Below are 1,770 nucleotides of genomic sequence, written 5' to 3'. Positions count from 1 at the left end.
CGGCCGCGCTGTCGCCGCGGGGCTCAGCCTGCGCGTGCCACGTCGTCTCCTTGAACACGAACCAGCAGTTCCCGGCCCACAGCAGGAAATTGATGAAGCCGAAGAGCTGCGGGGGGGAGAACGGAGCTGTGGCACCGCGCAACCCCCCCCACCCCCCCACCCCCCCATGGTGCGTGCACCACGTGCGTGTGCGTGTGCGTGCATGGCGCAGCGCTGGCTGCGCGGCTCCGCGTGCTTCTGCATGTTTGCACCCACACGTGGATGCACGGACAGGTGCACGCACCCGCAGGGCACAGCTTGTGTGCGTGCACAGCACCAGCAAATAAAGGTGGGCGCCCACGCGCGTGTGCACGCGTGCATGTAAGTGCACGGTTATGGACACACCTGTGCACACGTGCACACCTGCACATGGGGCACAGACGTGTGTGTGCGCATGTGTGTGCCAGCAAACATAAACATGCATGCGCATCCATCCCACGTGTGCACACACATACAGCTGCATGCGTGCACATGCAACCCATGTGTGCACACGTGTGCACAACCATGCCGACATGTGCATGCGCAGCCAACCCAGGCGTGCACACACCTGTCCACACGTGTGCACACACATACAAGCCACATGTGCGCATCTGTGTGTGCACACATGTACACGTGTGTGCATGCATGTACAACCTGTGTGTGCACACATGTACACGCGTGTGCATGCATGTACAACCCGTGTGTGCACACATGTACACGCGTGTGCATGCATGTACAACCCGTGTGTGCACACATGTACATGCATGTGCATGCATGTACAACCTATGTGCGCATACCAGTACCTCTTGTGCATGCACATGCCACCTGCATGTGCATACAGACACCGTCAGCCTGTGCACACACAAACCCACATGTGCATGCACTTACCCACGTGTGCACATAAATACCCGCATGTGCACACGCATACACCCATGTGCATGCAGGTACGTGTGCACATGCACATGCACGCACCCATGCATGCATGCACACACCCACGTGTGCACAGACATACCCATGTGTGCACACACGTACACCCCATGTGCACGCAGATATCCACGTGTGCACGCACATCCAACCCACAGGTGCATGCAGACACTCATGCGTGCACATGCATGCACACGTACCCACGTACGCATGCACATACCCCCACGTGCAAACCCACACCCACGTGTGCACACGCACCCAACCCCCAGGTGCATGCACACACAGCCCCCCCCCCCGTGCCCGCACCCCCACCCGCGCCCCCCCGGTGCCGCGCTCACCACGGAGATGTTGGCCAGCCCCATGGCCGGCGTGGCGCCCGCGTTGCACACCACGTCGTGGCCCTGGCACACGCTCATGGCGGCGATGAGGCTGGAGGGTCGCGTGGCCGCCTTGACGTCGCTCAGCCCCTTGCCCCACGCCGCCGCCGCCACCAGCCAGAAGAAGGCGAAGCAGACGGTGACGCAGAAATCCTGCGGACGCGGTGCCGGGCTCAGTGCCGCCGGCGCGGGGTGGGAACCGTGCCCGCTGCCCGGCCCTTACCGTGAACGGGAGCTTCTTGTTGTCGGCGTACAGGGAATGAAAGCGCAGGTAGAGCACCAGAGCCGCCATGGCGTAGAGGAAGGAGAAGACCCCCAGGGTCACGAAGAACTCGGCGGGGGCGGAGAAGTCGCCCACCAGGTGCAGGGTGCGCGGCTCCGCTTCGCCGTCGCACTCCGGCATCTCGAAGGGGATCTGGTACAACCTGGGGGGGGAACGGGGCCGGGGGGG

The 1,770-nt window shown here is 62.9% G+C and overlaps 1 protein-coding gene across 1 annotated transcript in view; it reads right to left on the bottom strand.

The window, feature by feature from the left end:
- SYPL2 (synaptophysin like 2) overlaps positions 1-1,770 on the bottom strand; it is a gene marked incomplete at its 3' end in the record, with an annotated part of 5,929 nt that continues 4,159 nt past the window's right edge. The window contains 3 exon segments of the mRNA XM_021376948.1: positions 1-106; positions 1,281-1,472; positions 1,543-1,744. Of these exon segments, the coding sequence (XP_021232623.1) occupies positions 1-106; positions 1,281-1,472; positions 1,543-1,744 (500 nt within the window).

The sequence above is a fragment of the Numida meleagris genome, chromosome 25, assembly GCF_002078875.1.
Source record: "Numida meleagris isolate 19003 breed g44 Domestic line chromosome 25, NumMel1.0, whole genome shotgun sequence".
In the NCBI taxonomy this organism is placed as follows: domain Eukaryota; kingdom Metazoa; phylum Chordata; class Aves; order Galliformes; family Numididae; genus Numida; species Numida meleagris.
The sequence above is the reverse complement of the archived record's forward strand: the minus strand, read 5'-3'. Positions and strand labels throughout refer to the sequence as shown.